The sequence below is a fragment of the Silurus meridionalis genome, chromosome 12, assembly GCF_014805685.1.
Source record: "Silurus meridionalis isolate SWU-2019-XX chromosome 12, ASM1480568v1, whole genome shotgun sequence".
NCBI classification, from domain to species: domain Eukaryota; kingdom Metazoa; phylum Chordata; class Actinopteri; order Siluriformes; family Siluridae; genus Silurus; species Silurus meridionalis.
In genome coordinates, this window is record NC_060895.1 from 9,953,817 (window position 1) to 9,971,819 (window position 18,003).

The 18,003-nt window shown below is 40.8% G+C and overlaps 1 protein-coding gene across 1 annotated transcript in view; it reads right to left on the reverse strand.

Moving 5' to 3' along the window:
* kmt2a (lysine (K)-specific methyltransferase 2A) overlaps nt 1–18,003 on the reverse strand; it is a 49,832-nt gene that overhangs the window by 8,340 nt on the left and 23,489 nt on the right. Inside the window, 27 exon segments of the mRNA XM_046862664.1 lie at nt 103–261; nt 398–474; nt 564–632; nt 723–4,671; nt 4,674–5,225; nt 5,307–5,459; nt 5,545–5,705; nt 5,793–5,871; nt 5,973–6,090; nt 6,182–6,340; nt 6,436–6,573; nt 7,876–7,976; nt 8,092–8,285; nt 10,262–10,335; nt 10,437–10,547; nt 10,706–10,879; nt 10,972–11,156; nt 11,294–11,404; nt 11,494–11,614; nt 11,697–11,789; nt 12,699–12,845; nt 13,014–13,253; nt 13,332–13,405; nt 13,509–13,994; nt 14,084–14,148; nt 15,647–15,872; nt 15,964–16,141. Of these exon segments, the coding sequence (XP_046718620.1) occupies nt 103–261; nt 398–474; nt 564–632; nt 723–4,671; nt 4,674–5,225; nt 5,307–5,459; nt 5,545–5,705; nt 5,793–5,871; nt 5,973–6,090; nt 6,182–6,340; nt 6,436–6,573; nt 7,876–7,976; nt 8,092–8,285; nt 10,262–10,335; nt 10,437–10,547; nt 10,706–10,879; nt 10,972–11,156; nt 11,294–11,404; nt 11,494–11,614; nt 11,697–11,789; nt 12,699–12,845; nt 13,014–13,253; nt 13,332–13,405; nt 13,509–13,994; nt 14,084–14,148; nt 15,647–15,872; nt 15,964–16,141 (8,194 nt within the window).

An 18,003-nucleotide genomic window follows, 5' to 3' on the forward strand; every position in this document is an offset into this window, starting at 1 on the left:
ACATTACAAACAATAATATATTTAATATACAACAAATAACATGACAATAATTGCAAAGTGATTCAACTTCCCCTGTTCAACAAAAGCACAAATCAAACTTACCTTCAATACTTTCACAGCAGACCTTAAAGCCATCGTCACTGCAGATTTCAAACAAGAGGCCTTTTTTAGGTTTGTAGTCTGAGGTGGAATTCGGTCCATCGTCCTTCTGATCAGGAGTCGCTACCAGCAGAGTCTCAGGTGCTCGGTCTGCATTCTGACCTGAAAGATACACAGAATTTGATCACATGTACTAAAGAAAGAAAACTATTTATTTGAGGTAGTTAATCAAATCGTCTACTAAACAAAATAAACACTTTAGCACATGTATGTCTTCTAGAATTAAAAGTATACCCACTAGCAGTCCTGAGATTTTCGTCATGGGATTCTACGGCCTTCTGATTAAGAGAAGAGGGTTCACACTTTCTAGAATTACTGCAAGTAAGAGAGATTTTGTTTAGTCCAGGAGTAACACATTTAAATCTGCAGGGTTATTTCAGATTCATTAGCTGGAATTTGTGTACCTCTTTCTTGAACCCTTTTCATTAGATTTTGCCATATTCGTCAGCTCGAGCTCCATATGCTCTTTACCCCTATTGATAAACAAAATATAACATTTCACTTCGATGTCTTGTGAGAAGGCATACTTGGCAAAATAAAGCTGCAAAAGGACCTGGGTTTACCTTTGAAAAGCGGATTGTTTTGAAGAGTCAGGAACACGCTGTGATTCTGCCAGTTCTTCGGTCGGTCCACCTTTGTGCTTTTTTCCACCAGTATTGGCTGCACTTGGTAGAGTCCTCTTTGCTTTTTGCTTGATCTTACCAATGCCTGAGGAAGCTTTGGCAGAGGTTGACTTCAGCACCTGCTTTTCTCTTGCGGCTTGTGAGACAGACGAGGTTTGTGAGCTCCGAGTGGGAACTCCAACCATATGACCCTTATTCGGGTCATGTGCGAGGTGACTGCGTACAATAGCCACTTGACCAGATGCGTTTGTACTGGGATCATTGGCTTTATCTGCTAGTTTGCTTACAGGATTCTGAAGATTGCCTTCTTTGCCAACATTGCCTTCTTTGTCTTGCTGTTGGCTGGGTGACATGTTGATTTGATTTGGTGGAAGAACACAGATGCTACTAGCAATGGAAGTCTGAGCAGAACTGGCAATTTGTGACACCATGGGGCTTCCAGATTGAAGAACCATTTGCTGCTCTGCAAGGCCCAAGTTATGTGGACTGGCTTTAAATACAAGGCTACTTATAGGGCCTGTGATCTCAGGACTAATGAGCCCTGGGGTACTTAAAGACACTGAATTTGCTCCCAATAGATTCCCAGGTGCAGGAGAAGGCATTGATACCACATTCAATAAGGACTGATTAGGATTAAGTCCTGCCACAGTGCAAGGCAATAAGTGGGTTGAGGAATCATGCCCAATGATACCAGCCTGAGTAGCATTTGAAATTGGCATTGGTTGCGGAAGGAGAGCAGGCTCGAAGTAGACTACTCCAGATTTGGGCCGTTTTATAATGTTGGGCATTTTGCGGTGAGATGTTGCAGCTGCGGCTGTTATTGTGCCAAGTTCAACCAGTCCTTGCTGAGCAGAGATGCCAGCAGCAATTTGTGGCGAGGACAGGTTAATAAGTGTCATGTTAGGCCCAACCTCTGATGGTGCTAATGTAGGTTGGCTTCTGGATCGGGCTAGCTTCTTACTTTTACGGGGTTGCAGACGTGAGATTGGCCGCTTTTTGCCATGTCCAGTGGTAAGAACTGTAGGGGTTGGGGTAATGGACGATGCACTGGACACCATAGCAACACTGGGGGCCAGCTCATGTCTATGCCCAGCTTCTGATGCAATAATTTGAGGATCATGTGAAGGAACACCAATAAAAATGCCAGATGTAGTGCTGGGAATAATTGACTGGAAACCTGTCTGACTGGTGCTAGTGAAGGCATGAAGCTGAGGGTGATGAGGCACAGGAACTAAACCTTTGGTAACAGCAGGGAAAATGGACTGAGAAGGGGAAATACCAGTACTGAGGCCGGTCAGAACAGGTGCACTGCTATTCATGACACCGGTTGTACTGACAGATGGAGCAATCTGTATCTTCTGAGTTACACCATTGGGGAGAGTTTGCACAACATACAGAGGGCGCAAATGTTGATTGAGAACTATTAATTTCTCCGGACCAGCTTTCATAGGGGAATGAATGGACTGAACAGCAGGACTCACAATTTGAGTGTGTCCTGTACTGACTGAGGCCGAAGGAATAAACTTCTGGCCCTGTGTTGCCACTGTAGGTGAACTTGGCAAGCCTGGTGTGCTAGGCGTTCTGTTTAGATCTGGATTTCCTGCTTCTGTTACTTGGTTTATTCCATGACTTGAAATGTGATCTCCATCGATGTGGGTAGAAATGAAATGATCAGGTGTCATGTCACCTTCAGCCGTCTGTGAATCTCCACCATCATCTCGTGGGCTCTCACTAGACACAGCGCTTCCTGCTCTCTGCTTGTCCCCGCCCTTATCCACTCCTGCTTCCTCTGCAGCTAAAGCCAGCATATTGCGCTCAGAGCTCTCAGAAATGATTGAGCCATGATTTTGGTTATTCACAGATGGACTGCGGGTCGTGAGCACAGAGAGGTCAGATGGCAGCTCCAGTGGAAGGACATAGGGTTCTTCCACTGGAATTGAGGTACTCACTCCACTATCTACAGGTTCTGAGCTGGCCAGTGGTGGGGTAAAATCTTCAAAGAGTATAGTCTTCCTTCGGTTTACGTCTACTTCGTAGCCCTCATCCAGAGAAAATGGTTCGGTGGAGTTAGCCTCTGGTTGTTGTCCCAAGCTTTGCATTGATGGGGTGTTTAAAACAAACTCCATAATGTCAGAAGGCAAGATGTTACAGTCATCGCTGTTGTTATTGTCCGAATCAGACTTAAGAAGATCTGCACTAAGTGACAGCTGGTTTTCAAGAGGATCCTGTCCCTGTGATTTTACACTTCCTAACTGCAAACAGTTATCCTTCTGATTTTTACGTACATCGCGACTATGAGTGCTTCCATCACCAGTAGTGTTTTCAGTCTCTTTCCCTGAGTCAGCATTCAACTTCTCAGCTCGGCTCTCTCGACCTCTCTTTTTGGTTGAGCTTTTATGTGTAGAGGATGTCGTAGCAGTAGTTGTGCTGCTGGTGTTTACACTGGCATCACTTTCCGAATCATCATCAACTCCATCCAGCTGACCAATTTGTTGGCATTCTAAACTTTTGGTCGCTGCTGTTACTTCATCACTTTCGTCATCGGTTTCCTTTACTCCATCCCTCATGAACCTGTGAATCTGGGATCTTCTTCCCAAACAATGATCTATACTCTCAATAGAAGGAAAACTAGAGCCAGGGTTTATGATGGTCCGTGTGAAATTGTAATAGTAATCCTTGTTTGGACCGAAACCTTCCTCATCCTCTCCACTGTCTGCAGAAGATGATGTGCTCATATCATCAGCCCCATCTACTTGTCCCTCGGCTGATCGCTTGCTGCCACCTGAACGCTTTCTTATTGGGATATCACCACTGCTGTAGAAGGGAATATCTTCTTCACCGTAGGAACGAACACCATAAAAGGGTGTGAGTCCGAAGAACATGTTTGAGCGAGCCCTAGCACTTCGTCTAGGGTATCGCCGTTTTGTGGAACCATCACTGTCCTCCTCGTGGTGCTTTTCCGGGGAGCTTTCATCTTCTAAATGATGATCTGCCCCTTCACCATCATCCTCAGCACAGTGGTGGTCGACATTCTGCTCCTCTGTAGGTGTATGGCTATCAGACTCTGAGCTTTCAGAACTCGCAAAAGGAGAAAAAAGCATTGCATGGGAAGACTTCCTAAGTGAAGCATGACTACTAGGGGATCTGGAAGTGGATGTGTTTGTATTAGAGCATGTGCTGACAGCTTTGGTTCCATTAGGATCTATTTTTTGAGATACCAGAGACAGTCGGTCTGTGCAATGCTTCTCCATCAGCAAAGATTCTTCTCTTGATTTAGAGTGAGGATGTGGGAGGCCTAAACTCCGCTCAGTACCTGGCACTGACTGAATTACATTTACTAGAGAACTGTGTTTTTTCTCCATGCTAAATCTAGACTTTAATTGCCTTTCGCCTCTCTGATTATGTGATTTTGTTATTTCAGTAGAGCCTGAGGTTTTATCACTAATGACTGCCGTGGCTTTGTTGGTATTTCGTGAGGATGGCACTTGGGCCTGGGTTTTGATATTACAACCTTTTGAACTGCTAAAGTTACTATTGTGTATTTGTGCCTTACTATTTTGAGGCATCTCTTTCCCTTCTTTTGAAAAATCCCTGCCCTCTGTTAATTTAATTTTGGAGGGCTTCTCTCTGGTGGTAGAGGGCACATGACTAGCTACCACAGAGGGGCTCGACTGAGTTCCCCTTTTCATGTCCTCCTCACCCGTCATCACTCCAGGTGACCAGAGAGGCTTAAGAGCTGCAGCTGGAGATGGCCCTGAGACACTGTCATGGGATTTCCTACCCCCGGTTTTGTGATGCAGTGCCTGGGGTGAGCCAGCATTTCGAATCTCTTTTGAGTCGGGCCCAGCTGCAATGGCTGCTTCTTTCCCTGCAACACCATTATCTTTTAAGTCTGCAGCGTGGGATTATAGGACAAGAGAGTTGCTCCAGCTGGTAGATCAGTGTCTTTTGTCACCTGTTTCCCCTTTTCTACGATCATGTTTTCACTGCATCTTTGATACCCGGTCAAAACTGCAGTTCCAAGTGGAGGCGATGACAGAAGAGCTGATGGTGCAAATTTAAGACGTTCTCCTTCATGTGGCTTTTTGCCAGCATCTCTGCCACAACCCAATCTCTCTGTAACACCATAAACGGGTCTGTACTGAGCTATGGTTTTTACAGTGGTTATCTCTCGACATGGAGGTTTCTCATCACCAGATGCTTTCCCTTTTACAGAATCCCCACATCCATGGTCCTGGGAGGTTGAGGCAGGTGACAGAGAGACTGTCTGGATCTGGTTGGCTGAGTTACTTCCCTGTGGACCCGAGGAAATTCTCTGTCTTGGTTGCTGATGTGAAAGGGAAAAGGAGGAAGTACTATGGCGACGAGACCCAATACTAGGTAGACTGGAGTTCAGCTGAGGGTCACTGACTGTTACAATTTCGTTAACCAAACTGACAGCCCCTGTGAAGAACAACAATCTGTCATATAATAAAATTCATAGTCCAATGAATAAACAACAGCGCATAAAAATATAATAGATACCTGGTGAGGGCAGTTGTCTAGAAGAAGTTGTTTGATGGCAGGGAGGGTAACTGGGATGTCTGTTTCTAAAGTAAACCCTTTGTTTTGGCATCAAGGGCAAGATGTTTTGGTCAACAGAAACTGTATCAGGCAACAGTGATGGGTCCACTTCTTCTAAAAGGAAGTGGTAGTTAAGCGAGTGTAAAATGTAATTACCACATTGCAACTCATTTTACAGAGCAGAACCTTTAGGACTTACCCAAGACTGGAGGTGGGCTGTGGGCAATAGTGCGATTGTTCTCTTGTGTGACTATGTTGTTATTGATGTTGTCTGCCACTAGGGGGCGGCATGCCAGAATTCTACAGGTGTAGACGCATCTTTTGCGGGCATCCAGTGTACTCCAGTAGACCCTTGAGCATCTTAAAACATAGGATGTGAATTATTATACTTTATAATTTTTTTTTAATATCACACAAAAATACATCAGGACCTAATGGATTACTTACTGATATCCAATGGGAAAGAGTTTTCTCTCACAATCTGAGAGCTCTGTTAGCATCCCGAGACAATCAATAGTCATCGAGCCTACATTCAGAATAAAGAGAGTAAAGTTCACATTGCCATAAATTATATATATTAATATTTACAGAATTTGTGAAAATATTAGACAAAGACTCCGTACATACCTATCATCATGTGGATGTTATCTGGTTCAAGGCCATGGAGAAACTTTCTTCTTAAACTAATCCCTTCAAAGTCCACCAGAATCCTCCGGGTCACTTCGAATCCTGTTTCTGACAGTACCTAAGCAACAATTCCAATATTGTTATATGTAATGATGAGTTGCACGAATATTAAGAATGCGAAACACTGATCATGTTGCAAACTTTCTTACCTCGCCTTTGATTGAGTCTCTGTGCCGCTGACAATACACCTTTTTGTCTTCCAGAAAGGTGCAGTGTGACTGACGAGCACACATGAAGTGGTAGTTACTTGAGCAGGAGGCAAGGCAGCAGCCTACAGTGGCTCCAGGCTTTTGACAGTTTCCACAGCGCTACAAGGGAGAACCATTAAATATTTCACGGTAGCTTGTAAATCCACTGAACAGACACCATACAAAAAGCAAAGCGCACATTAACATCGCCTTACCAGCTGTCTGCCACGGCTTACTGCAATATGGACATTTTTGAGAGAGCCATCATCGTCCTCAAACACCTCTGCTGACCACAATGCACAGTTCACATGAGCCCATTCATTTTGGCCAATGTAAAGCAGCCTTCCGCATTCCTGTCCGAAAAAAGAACTCAGTGAAGCACTGAACACGAATGATGTATTTTACTGAAAAAAATGTATAAAATTTCAGTATAACATTTCCAATATACTTCAATATATAATATACAAACATTCTAGATCAAGATAATCTGTGCATTCTCATGTAGCAACTATTTAAACTGGAGCAGTGAAACAGAGGGTTCTGTAAAAGCCAAGTTATACATCTGCATTAATGCATATTTGTGTCCTCGTGTCAGAGTGCAGACAGAGATGTTAGCATAGATGCAGTCCTCTTAAAAGTTAGCTACGTGTGTAGTCGCTGTGTTGTGCATCTGGAGTGAACTGCGAAGTGGCCGGGAGATCTTTCTGATTGTGTTCATGGAAACGGTTTGACAAAATGTTGCTATGCTTCTCTGGCACTTTTGATCAAATGCAGATTAATACTGTTCAAATCTAAGTGATATTACTGAAAGTACAGCTGTACTACAAAAATCAAACACCAAGAGCCAGGTCCTGTTCTCCCTCACAAGCTCCAAAAATGCTTTTCAAAAGAGTCCAAATATATTAAAGGTCACAAACTTTAAACATAGTCAATCTGTTTAGATCTCAGACCAGCATCTTTAATTATATTTCTGCCCTATGATAAAACTAACACAGTGAACAGAGAGTACAAACAAGCACAAGTTTCAGGTTTTGCTTCACACATGGTGATATGATCACATTACTGTATAAGGAGACCTGCCATCATATTATTGTGTTAATATAAATATGATTTATAGAGTATGATGCCTAATACCAGTTGTAGTTTATTATATTGAACAGTTTAATCCTGCAGAACAGGGTATTTTACATCCTGTTTTTTCTTATGGACTCCCAAGTATGTAGGTGACATAACCCTCAGAAACACAGCTAAAATAAAAACAAAAGTAACATAGTTCTAATATGGATAAAATTGTGGATATAGCAAAAGCCTAAATTGTTCCAAAAAAAAAAAAAAAAAAAAAGGTCCTGAAATCAGACAAAAAAAAAAAATAATAATAATAAAAAAAAAACACACAATGCTTTAGTCAGACTTTGCCTGGAAAATTATTAAATCATGCAGGGTTTTTTTTCTTCCCCCCGTATTATGTGCAAGTATGAATACCTGGGCACTTGCACAGAGACATTAAGGAGTCCTGCTGAGCTCACAGAGACTAACGTGCAGAACTATAAATCAACCCTAACGCTTTGTTATGTATTAAAACAGTAAGAGGTTTTGGCTCTTGAGATTACTTTCTCTTTGATTCATGTTTGTTTGAAAACTGTGCATTGACTTACATTTGTCTTCTCATCACCATAGTTCAGACAAAGTACACATTGTCTATTGTCACCAACACCAGAGGGAGGGGGGAGTTCGGGGTAGTCCTCTTGACTCAGGTCTAAGTCATTTTGGTGGTGGGGAGAGAATATAAGAAATAAAATGAGGAATCAAAATGTCTCATTTTACACATTTCAGTCTGAAAAACAATGTCAGCAGAATTTGAGTGCCCTCACCATGTTTTAGCTGTGCAGGTGGAGGTGGAGGTACAAGTGGGAAGTCAGGTTCCCCAGGAGCTTTAGAACAAGGAGCGGGAATAATCTTCATAGAAAGATGATGCTCGGCACACGCCATCTCTTCCCTCTCTTGCCACTGGGCGTAGTTGTGATCCAGAGAAGGAGGTAGTACAGCATTTGGAAGTAAACCACTACTGCAGCAGAAAGAAGAAAATAACATCACTTGGCATTACTAGATTTAATAAAACTGCAGACACGGACAGATTTACCGAAATATTCCCTGACCGTTTCACTATTAAAATCATGAGAATAATCTTTTCATGTACAGAGGTCTGCTAAAGACGTAAACAACTAGATCATAATAAGGAGTCAATAGAGGAGTATACATTACAGAAAGGGGATTCTAAAACATACAACACAATGCTTCACATCCCCATGAATTATTCACTTTAACAGACAATGTGTACCACAGTCTCACCACAGGGCAACCACAAGACTTGTCAAAGCACCTAAGTGAAACGTGATGCTGGTCTCCAACAAAGGAACTAAACCATGCATTCCCCATGGACAGGTGATATTTGTGCTCTGAAGGAGAGCGAGGAGTGAGAGATACCCACACTGACAAGCTGTTACAGCTTCAAATTATATCACTGTCATTGTACCAGTCAGATGTCTGCTCTCTTGTATCTACATAAAATGTTCAGATACTAAAAACATCTAAGCATTGTTTAAATCAGTTTTTTTATATATAATTTTAAAAGATAAAACATAAAATTGCATTTTGCTTTGTTTTTGTTTTTTTTTTTAAGTAAAAAAATGTTAGCCCTGAATTCACTTCAAACAGCAGATGATTATTTTGTATATATACAGTATCCGTTTCTTTATTTTGTAAACTGCATAGTTGGTTTTTGCAAAAATGGCTATATAATTTTAAGATCCAACTTAAAATAAATTCTGTAGGACGTGCACACCATTGAATTAATAGCATCTTTTGCTTATTTGGCCTCTTTCCTACAATGGCTATGGTATTTTGAGATCCATCTTTTCACACCACATAGGACAACTGAGGAACTATTACAATTATTACAAAAAATTCATACATAAACTAATAAAAAAAATAATCTGTGTATCTGATTTTTTAAATAATATTTTAAAATGTATATTTATTTGGTAAAATGTTAGTATTGCCCTCTAACAACCTACATGTCATTCCCCACACCTACTACACCCCTTACTGCCTTCTTCAGCATAAATGTATGTTCACCCTTTTGTAATAGTTGTGTAAAAAACTATAAAATGAACATTACTTATAATCTTACACTCCAGTGCTCATGTTAGTTCTCACTCTCCAGTTTTCTTAATTGTTTTAAAGACTATAAACACACTCTTGATATCACCCAAATGAGGATGGGTTTCCCTTTTGAGTCTGGTTCCTCTCAAGGTTTCTTCCTCATAACATCTAAGGGAGTTTTTCCCTGCTACTGTCACCATGGCTGCTCATCAGGGATAAATACACATCATTCACCTTAACTGTTAAATTCTGTAAAACTGCTTTGAGACAATGTCTGTTATGAAAAGCGCTATAGAAATAAACTTGAGTACTAAACTTGTACGAGTCCCTCAGTTGTCCCAAGTGTGCACACAGATTGATCTCAAAAATCATATAAGTCAATGTAGAAAAGAGGTCAAATATGCAAAATATGATGGAAAACCAATGATGTGCACTTCCCGCCGAATATTTAGTAAGCAGAAGTTACACACTAGGGGGCTCATCACAAAGTATCCGGTAACAAAACAAAGAAATAATAATCATTCATTTATTTATTTACATTTATGCATTTAGCAGTAATAAGAATCAAGTGTATGTCAAATCTTTTACTTTTTCAACTGTTGTGAAGTGTTTGTATATTTTTGTTTCTTGTGAACTATATGTAAAAATTTGTAAACAATTTTTAAAAATTAAATTAATAAAATAAATTCCAGGCAGTTCAAAATAAAAAACGAAATGTATTATGATCGACAATGACCTGTAAACTGTAAATGCTTTTGAGACAAACAACATACAAATAATATGTAAAATCTACCAGAACAGAACCTCTTAGATAAGAGAATCTGCTTTGCTTCAATAGAAAACACGTTCTTTAAAATAAAAAAAATAAAAAATCCGTACTTGTAAGGGACTTTGTGTGCCTCCCAGAATTTTGATTCCTTCACCTTGAACCAAGGAAAAACCCGTTCCATTTGCTATTAGGAGAAAAGCAGTGTTAGTGTTTATAAACAGCAGAGCCCCAGGCCTGAAGCACAATCGACTGAAAACACTGTGCTTACACTTGCTCAGGCCTTACCCGAATAAAGAAGGACTTCACCATGCGGTTGTTCTTTCTGCTTTCTGGCTGACCTCCCTCTAAATTAATGGCTGTTTGGACGATTCTCACAATATCATCACTAAAGTCCAGCTTAAAGACAGAATAATAAGAAGACAGCAATATTTAGTTCTTGGGAGGAAAAAAAAACGGTCATCCAACCCGTGCACATTTAACAAGCCCTTGAAAATCTGGGCAGAAGGACATAATCCCACAAATAGTTAAGTGGATTAAAACACACAGTCTCTTACCACGGATTTGTAGTGCCCCGAATTAATTTTCTTCTCAACAGATTCTAAATCAAGGGGTGAATCACTGGGCAGGGAAACTTCTGTAAGAAGAGGAGGATCAGGCCCTTCAGGGGAACGTCGTGAAGGAAGGCTCTCTTCGGTTTCTGGGTTCAACTCAGGTGGCTTCATCACCGCCTAGCACACCACAGTACAGAAATCAGACAAAGATCCAAAAAAACAAAACAAAAGGTCCAAACAGGTTGATATAATTTGTTGAGAATAGTTACTTGTCTGTAATGGAGAAGGTGAGTGGAAGTGCGGGAGTTGAGGAGTGCAGTGAGAACTTGGCGCATACTGCTCTGAATGTCCTTCTCCAAGGCAGAACGCCACTTCGGTGGGTGATGCTCAGTGCAGTGAACACAGGTGTAGGCCATGTTTTTAGGCTGTCTCGACAATAACTCGAACATTTCATCTACAAGAAAAATAGTACTTTTTTATTTCCTTGTCAGCATAAACAATACTATGATAATCACAGAAAACAAAAAGCGTAACTATTTTTCCCCACTTTTCGCACTTGACAGTCCACAGAAGCACACAAAGTCCACTCACCGGTTAGATTCTCACATTTGGCATGAACCCAGAGATCACACTTTCCACACTGCATTATCTTATTTTCATAATCATAGTCACAGCACTTGTTACAGAGAGGGCAGAAGTTTCCTGCAGAAACATTTTTTTTTTAGATTATAAAATATAATAAAATACATAATATTGTACTTCTAACATTTATCAGTGGGATCAACGCAAACCTTTAGCAAAATGTTTGGCACAGTCGTGACACAAGGAAAAGTCATGTGACCACTGGGCATCCCAAGTCTTTCCTGGTTTGGTGGCCCCACAACTTTTACAGCAGACACACTTGGTGCAAATCTGTGGAGGATATTCAACTTTGTAAATAATAAAGCTGCAAGTAAAACTGTAAATTGAGAGAAACAAAGGAAGTTTGTCATACCCAGATTTTTTTCTTGGTGGGTCTTGTAGGATGGTTGGGTCCCAGGCACTCAGGGTGAAAGCTGTTTCGGCACTTGTCACACTCCAGCAGCTCCTGTGTGGAAGGACAGATCGTTTCAGGCTGGGTTTCAGAGCTAATTCGGGTTTTTCGAAAATAGACTGAAAGAATTGCAGTGGTAAATAAGTATTTTGATTTAGTTTAATGTCTGATTGCTGCCCCAGCTAACAGTTTATACCTCAGGCATTTTTAACAAAGCCAACTCCAAAATTAAATGCGAATAATTATTAGTGTGTGTCTATCCTTTATATCAATAAAACACCAACATTAGTGTTGAACATTGGAGTGCATTCAAATCAAAGATCCTTCTGACCCTGTGAAACATGTAGCCTTTAGTTTACATCTGGTATTAACGTGCAACTCGATGTGATCAGGTGACAGGTGGTCAGCAACGGCAAATGAGGTCTCAGAGACGCCTAATTCAACAATGTATTGGACTAGCTGATGAGTCTTTTTTTTTTTTTTTTTTTTTTTTTAAACACACTAAATGCAGAATACTGACTCCATATTTTTTTCACAGCATTAACAGACTATATTATCCATGTAACAACTATACAACCCCTTAAACAAATTATTTAATCAGTATTATAAAGTGTTATAAAGAATCTGTTAGCAAAGTTATTTCTTAGAATCATCTTCCTTTATGATCCTTTATGAACTTTATGATCCATCAAGTGACTGATGTGGCCCGGGCAAAATTTGAGTTCAACAGCTCCATTCAAGTCTATATAGAAAAGCTTGGGTAGATCTGCTGTAACAAGATGGGAAAAATGCTAGCTGGCAATGTCTTGTGCAGCCCTACCTTTCACTTTGGTTTGCTAATTTGCCTGTAGTTCACACATATCAATCATTAGATGTGGAAAAATTACATTAGAATATTATTGTAAAGATTAGAATCCTAACAACAGTTTAAAAATGAAACATCCACCAAACCAAAACACTTACTTTAGTCTTCTGGTGCTGCCGGCCACAGACATGACAGAAGCGGCACCGGCGACAGCACCAGTTTTCCCATTCCTCATTTAAGGGGCGTTCAGTCTCCCCCAAGCAAAAGATATGGAAAGGCTCACAGCACACCTGGCAAAACACAAACTGTGGAAATTCCACACAGTCAGTAAGAGAACATTGTTGTATAATTCAGTGCCTAAAAGGAGGGAGCCAAAGCTTCAACCATAGCCTGTAACCTAATCAGGCAAAAGGGTACTGTATTTTTCCATCATCTAAACCAAAGTAAATATGTAGTGCCAAAAACGTTCTTACCTCTACGTTGCCACTGCTAGCACAGAGAAAGCAGACTACTTGTGGGGTGACTGGCACAGAGGTGAGAATGCTGAGCCCACCCATTTCCCACACCTTCTCGATGTCAAAGTCCTCCTTAAAATCCACTCTAATTCGATGCACTCCGTCGGAGGGTGGTTTCTGCTTGGCAGTGCCCCCAATCGAGGGAGTGCTCAGGAAGTTTAAAGTACTGCGGTCAGATTTTGTGACCATCTGTTTCTCCTGTGAACAACAATTCAGGTGGGTGGTCACAATCTGAGCCAAGTAAACAAAAAAAAAAGCTTTGCAAGATGCTCTCACCTTCTCCTTTGGTTTTGACTTTGGTGGAGTACCACAATGAACAGGCTGCTTTTTTACTTGCTTTGCTTCTGTAGCTGAAAATAAAATCAGATCTATCTGTATTCAAATCCAACATAAATTTCACAAAAAAGGCATAAGGTTGAGAATGTGGGGAGGTGAATAATTAACGGTTCCTACCCAAGGGTGCAATAGATGAAGACTGAGTATGCTGCTGGGGTTTCTTTTTGAGTTCATTAGTTGGTGACTTTGTGGGTCCTTCCTTTTTTGCTGAAGTCTGGGTTTGCTGCTGCATGATCTCTTTAGATGGTTCCAGTGGTTGGCTAGATGACGTGGTGTGCGGGGAGCGGGATAAAGGGCTAGACAGCTTTCGGTCCTTCTTATAGGCAGAACTCGGAAAAGCCAAGGGCGGTCTTGAGTCCTCTGTGCTAGGAACTAAAGGGAAATTGCCATTTGGGGAAGAGCTGGGTGGTGGTGTGGATGGTGGCTGCTGTTTTTGTTTAACCTCTTCCTGTATTGGGGGTGGAGTGCCACTTTTCTTCACTGGAGGGTCATCTTTTATGGGAGCTGGGGTGGGTTTGATGCTTACCTCAGGACACAGAGTTTTGACAGAGTGATGAGCTTCCTTTTTTTCTGGCACTTTGTTTTTCTTCTTATCTTTTTTACCTAAAAAAGTAAAATGCAGTGTGTACATGTGAGAAATCGGAAAGTGTTGCTTGAAGTCTACAGGCTTGAAGAGGGGGTGGTACACTGACCTTTTCCTTGTTTCTGAAGAAATATTTTTGATGGCATCCACTGCAAGTTCTGGCATTTCCTCTCCCTATGACAAATCAGAAGTAAATCTGTCTGTTAAGCACATCTGAAGCATTCAAATAAATAAAAAGTGCTGGTAATAAAATGCACAGCCAATAAGGGTCTATATCTCACATTATAACTGTAGTGTTCAATTTTCATTTCATTTCGAGTGGAAAAACATCAATAATACTTTCATTTGTTTACAAAAACAGATTTAGATATATATTAATATCTTATAAAAGTGAGTACACCTCTCACATTTTAGCAACCACCTTCTCAAGAGACAATACTTTAGAAATGAAACGTGGATATGATTAAGAGTAGTCAATGCGCAGCTTGAATAGAAGTATAGATCTGGTTGTGTGATAGTGTTTGGGTTGTTTTTATGTTGGAAAACTGCCATTCAGGCCTGTTTCAGAAGGGAGGGCATCATGTTCTGCTTCAGAATGTCACAGTAAATGTTGGAATCCATGTTTCTCTCAATGATCTGCAGCTCTCCAGTACCAGCAGCACTCACACAGCCCCAAACCATAATGCTATCACCACCATGCCAGAGTATAGCCTAATTTCAATTTTCTTGGTACTCCTCTTGGGCGTCACCACACATGCTGGACACCTCCTGAGCCAAACTAGTATATCCTAGTCTTATCAGACCACAGGACATGGCTCCAGTAATTCATGCTCTTGGACAGGTTGTCTTCAGCAAACTGTTTGCAGGTTTTCTTGCGAGCCAATTTTAGAAGAGGCTTCCTTCTGGGATGACGGCCATGCAAACCGACTTGTTTCAGTGTGTGGCATATGGCCTGAGCACTGACAAGTGGACCTTCTGCAACCTCTAAAGCAATGCTGGCAGCACTCATGTGTCTGTTTTTTTAAAGCAGCTTCTGCACCTGCACGGAGACTTAACCTCTTAGGCCTGTTCCGAGTGGAACCCGTCTTGGAAAACCTCTGTGTGACCATAGTCACTGCACTGTTACTCAGTTTCAGGGTGTTACTGATCTTCTTATAGCCTTCTTATAGTCTTTGTGAAAAACAACAATTCTAATTCTCAAATCCTCAGAGAGTTCTTTGCCATGAGGTGCCATGTTGAACATTCAGTGGTCAGTATGAGAGAATTCGTATTTAAAGCATCACAGTTTAACTGCTCCAATACAAGATACACACATTTGTGTGGTCCTGTCAAACTAAAAAAAATTAACATGATAAATAGGACATGTGGCTTTGCATGGTTAATTGACGTTAAACTGTTATCACTTAGGGTGTACTCACATTTGTTGCCAGGTATTTTGAAAATAATTAGCTGTATGTTGAGTTACTTTCAGAGGACAAATTTGTAATGTCTGCTATAAATACTGATAACACAAATACTAAATTTTGATTTACAATACTTATCTTTATACTTCACACTAAATACAATTTCATTTCAGTCTAAAATTTAGGGAGACCGGTATTGGCAGAAAGCGAAACTGTCAAGAAATGATAGTAAACTTTTTTTCCCTTCAGATTTTATTTTCACAACTTACTTGCAGCATTGCTTTTTGATGTTGCGCCCCCCAAACTTAGGCTTATCCAGACAATTGGCACAATGCCCGCAGTCTTCTGGGACTTGACAACCAGGACACTGCCCACAACGCCGTGAGCGTCGACCCTTTCTGGGTGTGGCTTCCTGGACTGTTTTGTGTCTTGTTACTGGTTTTACGGGAGGGGAGGATGGCTCTGCCTCTTCTGAACCTGCCACTGAAGATTTATCTAAAAAAGAACGACTTAAATGTAAATACACAAAAAAATATTCACACAATGAATTAAAACAAAGACAATGACACTACTAGAAAAAACTTACCATCATTCCCCATGGAAGACAGGATCTTTTCTCTCTCCTCCCATGGCAAGGCACTAAGGGTGGGCATATCATCTGGGAACACGGCACGATTGCGACCCAATGCTACTGCAGCACGACGACACACATGCTTGATCCGTGGACCACGAACTGATGCTTCTGAAGAATCACTTTCCTGACCCTATGCAAGCAAACAATACACTGGATAAATCATTGCATGGGGGGGGGGCTGCCATTCTGAAAATGTGTGTGGTGTAAAATCAGTTTTCCTACATATTATGCAGGATTGAACAAATCCCCTATTAAAGGACAAATGATTAACTTAGAAACCAGAGTAACCAAGTATTGCTTTATTTGTGAAATGGCCAGACAAATGTCAGGCCTGCTATAATTCAAAAAACATCATTTAACTGTGGAGGGTAACAAACACCAGAAGAATTAGCTTCTTTTAATAAACAGATGTCCAAACTATTTACTATGTACTTCAGGTAAGTCTTTTTTCCCCATGCATCTTTAGCCTATTCATTTGCTGTAAGCACTTTGGAACCTGGGTTCTGGGAAAAGGAAACTAAAAGGATTTACAGCACATAAACACCTGTTAAAGTTTCCCATGAATAACCAGCTTCACCCAAACTGCAACTAAACTGTCCCCCTTTTATTTAGGCCTGTCAGAAATACAGTTATATAATCTCACCAGTCACTTTATTGAAATCATCTGTACACCTGCACACTGGTAATGAATAATGTAAAAATGTCATGATGTTCTCTAATCTTTAACTGCATGGTTGTGATGCCAAATAAAGGTAATCCGAGTTGCCATAATGTTCCTGTCAGTGTGCATGAGTCTGGCCCCTCTCCTTTTACTTTTTTCATTAACAATGCGTTTCTACTAGGGATGCACCGAATATTCGGCCACCGGAAATTTTCAGCCGAAAATGGCCCAAAGTGCATTTTCGGTTTCCGGCCGAAAGACTTTGATCACCGAAAAAACACGGCCGAAACAGTTTGTTGTGATGACGCAAACAGAAACCACTGCCTGCACGTGCATGTCTAAAACAACATGTCTGCGGTGTGGACGTATTTCAGTATATCTGAGAAAGACCCACGGATAGCGATTTGCAAAACATGTAATGCCGAAATTTCGTCTGCAAAAACTTTCTCCACGTCGGGTTTAATTTGAAATCCAAACATCCGATCGCTATGCTGAATATTAGAGGAACGCAAACGCACAGAAAAGCAAAACCCCTCCGAGCATGCGCACTCCGTCTGTGGTGGACGTTTCCCAGTGATAGTTGTAGTGTTGTATCTTTAAGCAGTTGCACTTGTTCTAAATGCACTTTGTTTTTATGAAAGAACATATTTAATTGTACAACCTTTCAGCAGGCCAGAGGGCCTTTACATTATTATTTATGTACACATGAGTGCATTAAAGTTAAACATTTAAGACTAAATTTTAATTTATTTTATCCTGTGCATTGTTGCAATGTGCTATAAATAAATATTTTCATAATTTGTAATTGATTAATTCTTTGAAACTTTAATATTAATTTATGCAATTGAAATGCCTTGATTTCAGTAAGGTTAGTACACAGTCATAGCCATAAATGCAATAGTAATAATAATTGCCATAATTTCTTTCGGTGTTTCGGTTTTTTCGGTTTTCGGCCTTGCTTTCCTCCTTTTTTGGTTTTCGGTTTCGGCCAAGAATTTTTATTTCGGTGCATCCCTAGTTTCTACCCACAGAATTGCCACTCATTGGATGTGTTCTTTATTTTTGCGCCATTTGTGTAAACTCTGGAAACTGTTCTTATTCTTCATTTGGCTGCTCCTGTTAGGGGTCAGCAAAGCCGACCACCCGTCTCCATACTGCCCTGTTGTCTACATCGGCCTCTTTCAAATAAACCACCTGTCTTTGTCGTTCCCACATCCAAAAACCTCCTCCTCGGCCTTTCTCTATTCTCCTGTATGGCAGCACCATAATCAGCATTCTTGTACCTATAAACCCCAGCGGGGCGAGCGGGCGACCACTCGGCAGCATACTAA